Source organism: Lipotes vexillifer, unplaced genomic scaffold (genome assembly GCF_000442215.2).
Source record: "Lipotes vexillifer unplaced genomic scaffold, Lipotes_vexillifer_v1.1 scaffold4, whole genome shotgun sequence".
Classification (NCBI taxonomy): domain Eukaryota; kingdom Metazoa; phylum Chordata; class Mammalia; order Artiodactyla; family Lipotidae; genus Lipotes; species Lipotes vexillifer.
The window spans coordinates 1,991,065-1,994,226 of NW_006785876.1; the positions used below are offsets into that span (position 1 = coordinate 1,991,065).

The window sequence follows — 3,162 nt, forward strand, 5'->3', positions numbered from 1 at the left end:
AAAGAGCTTGCAGGGGTCCCTGGGCCCCTCCTTGGGGCTCCCACAGCACCTGGGCTCCTCACCAGATGGCGGCAGGCTCCAGGGGCTGCTTCCGCCAATGGGTTGGGGGTCCCGGAAGGCAGAGCCTGCAGCTCACTCCCCTCTGACGCCAGCACAGTGCCGGGCACGTAAGAAGGCGTTCCAAAGAACGTTTACTGAACCAGCAAGTGAGGCAGAGAGATGGGGGCTGGGAGATCCCACCCCGAGCAGCTGGAGCCGGGGCCTCGGCAGTCAAGAACATGGAAACTTATTTTCCTCGGATTCCATCTTTTACAATTAAATGCTCATGGTCTCTGCCTGACCTCAGGGCTTAGAACCAGCCTATGGCAAGAGGCTCTGCTGGGCCACACACAGCACTCGCCACTAGCTGGGCATTTCCTTCTCATTTCCTCCCAAGGTCCACCCTATAAGGTAGGTTACCCTGTCTGAAGGCTTAGGACAGACTTTAAAAGTTGCTCAAGATATACTACTAGGGCTTCCCTGGTGGCGCAGTGGTTGAGAGTCCGCCTGCCGATGCAAGGGACACAGGTTCGTGCCCCGGTCCGGGAAGATCCCACATGCTGCGGAACGGCTGGGCCCGTGAGCCATGGCCGCTGAGCCTGCGCGTCCGGAGCCTGTGCTCCGCAACAGGAGAGGCCACAACAGTGAGAGGCCCGTGTACCACAAAAAAAAAAAAAAAAGAAAGAAAGAAAAAGATATACTACTAGTATGAGGTACAGCTGAGATTCACATGTGGACACGTCATCCTTCAGAGATCGTATTTCGAACCACCTTCACTCATTCAGCAAACACCAGTGAGCCACCGTCAGGCGCTTCCCTAGGTGCTCGAAACACAGCTGTGAACAGAACCTACCCAGCTCCATGAGAGCTTTCATGCTAGTTAATGAGGAGACAGACAAAAACCAACCAAATAACACCGCGTGGTAGAGTAGGATCGCCACACTTTTTCTGTTAAAAGGCCAGACAGTAAACACTTTTGGCTTTGCTGGCCATATGGTCTTTGTGGCAACTTAGCTCTGCAACAGGGGAGATATGTAAATGAGTGGGTGTGGCTATGTGCCAATAAAACTTTATTAATGGACAGTGAATTTTAAATTTCATATAATTTTCAAGTGCCACAAATGTTATTCTTTTGATTTTCTTTTTCAAGCGCCACAAATGCTATTCTTTTGATTTTCTTTTTCAAGTGCCACAAATGTTATTCTTTTGATTTTCTTTTTCAATCATTTAGAAATATAGAAACTATTCTTAGCTTGCAGGTCACACACACACAGGTGGTGGCCCGGTTTTGGTCCATGGTCTGTACTGTGCCAACTCCTGGGAGACAGAGCAGCTGGGGTATGTGAGGGGGAATTTAGACAGAGCAGCCAAGGAGGTCTCCCCAAGGAGACGACACTGGAGCAGACCCCTGAATGAGGCAGGCAGGGAGCCCCGTGCTCCTGGCAAAGGGAACAGCATGTGCAAAGGCCCGGCAGCATGAATGCAGGGGAGGATGGAGGCCAAGCGGCAGGAGAGAGGTCTCTGCGATTAACGGGAACAAGATCACGTGGGCCTCCAAGCCCTGGTGAGGACTTTAGTCTAAATTTGACATCAAACCACTGGGCCCTGGCACTTACTAGCTTTGTGACCTTGGGCAAGTTATTGAACTTCTTTGTGCCTCAATTCTTTACAAAATGGGAACAGTAATGGTACCTGTCTCAGAAGGCGTAGGACTCTGTGAGCATAATGCCGAAAGGAGTGTTAGCTTCTGATATTAATATTGGAGCCCAGCTGGAGGAGGCACAAGCTGGGAGAGGTGGTGATGACTTTTGTCAACTCACCCACGATGTCCACCACGTCCGGCCGAATGAGCGGCTCCCCGCCCGTGAGTCGGATCTTGTCTACACCTTCTTTCACAAAGAGGCGGGCCAGGGTTAGGATCTCCTCTGTGGTCAGCAGGTCTGCCTTGGGGGTCAGAGGGACACCCTCCTCGGGCATGCAGTATTGACCTGAGGGGAGGGAGGGGATGTGGAGGAAGGAAGTGACTGCAGCGGTCAGGCTGCGATGTCACCAGTCCCAACTCCCGCACCAGGCCACAAGTGTCTCCTGAACCCCACCCCAGCCATGAGGAAAGACCCGGCCAAGTATGAGGTGGCACAAACCCTAGGCCAGATTCTCTTTGGGGCTCACCACTCTCACCTACAAAATTTAACACCCCTTCCCCAACTGGCCTTGCTGTCCCTCAGGGCTTAAAGATGATAAATGAGGCTGACAGCTCAGCCTGGCTGGAGGTAGGGCAGGCCGAGACAATGGCCCCTCAGTGAGGGGCCGCTGGGCGGGGCCTGCCTGGAAGGCCAGGGCCCTGGGCCCATTGCTTCTGCCATCATTCATCTCCTTCATTTCATCTGGTTTTGACAAACAGGGACCCTTCTCTATGTGTCCTAAGGTGAAGGAGGCTGGGAGGTGCTCCCTGGCCTGGGCAAAGCTGCTCTCCTCTGTGGCTACATACGTTCTCACACCCAGTTTGTCTCCTACAGGCGATCATCAGTCCCATTTCACAGGTTGGAAAACTGAGGTACCACCTGTTCAGGGCGAGGTAGCAGAAGGGGATAAATGAGGCGAGCCCTGGCCAGTGAGGGGGGCACAACCTCCTCCCATCAGTTCCCATGGTACGGGTTTAATCAGTACCAGTGGTCAGGATCCGCTAGGGGGTCATTCAGTCAAATCAGTGAAGGGCCCAGAATTGGTCTTTTAAGATGGAACAGATCAGGTAACAACGTCAGAACATCAGTACTGCACGTAATGAGTATCGTTTGGTTAAACATTTACTACACATGCACTATTTACTGGGCCATGAAGTAAATATATTTCTTATTGTGAGCTACAGTGAAAGGAAGGCAGGACAGATGGACAAACACGCTTCGGAAGCCCCTCCAGCGGTGGATCTGGCCCAGAGCACTCCGTGGGGTTATGAAACAAGGACTCTGTGTACTAGCCTGGCCCCAACTTGTCTCATGGGACTGGGGTTGGGGTGTCTTTATAGCTGGCACTGCTGCCTATCTTACTTGTTTACACCGTCCAGCAGTCCCCATGCCACATCCTGAACCGTGGGGACCGCAAGGAAACAGGAGGGAGGGGAAAGAG

General features: G+C 52.7%; 1 protein-coding gene across 1 annotated transcript in view; it reads right to left on the reverse strand.

Moving 5' to 3' along the window:
- LOC103089094 (molybdenum cofactor biosynthesis protein 1) overlaps nt 1-3,162 on the reverse strand; it is a 36,226-nt gene that overhangs the window by 25,208 nt on the left and 7,856 nt on the right. Inside the window, exon 3 of the mRNA XM_007458181.1 lies at nt 1,860-2,027. Within this exon, the coding sequence (XP_007458243.1) occupies nt 1,860-2,027 (168 nt within the window). The remainder of the gene's footprint in view (nt 1-1,859; nt 2,028-3,162) is intronic.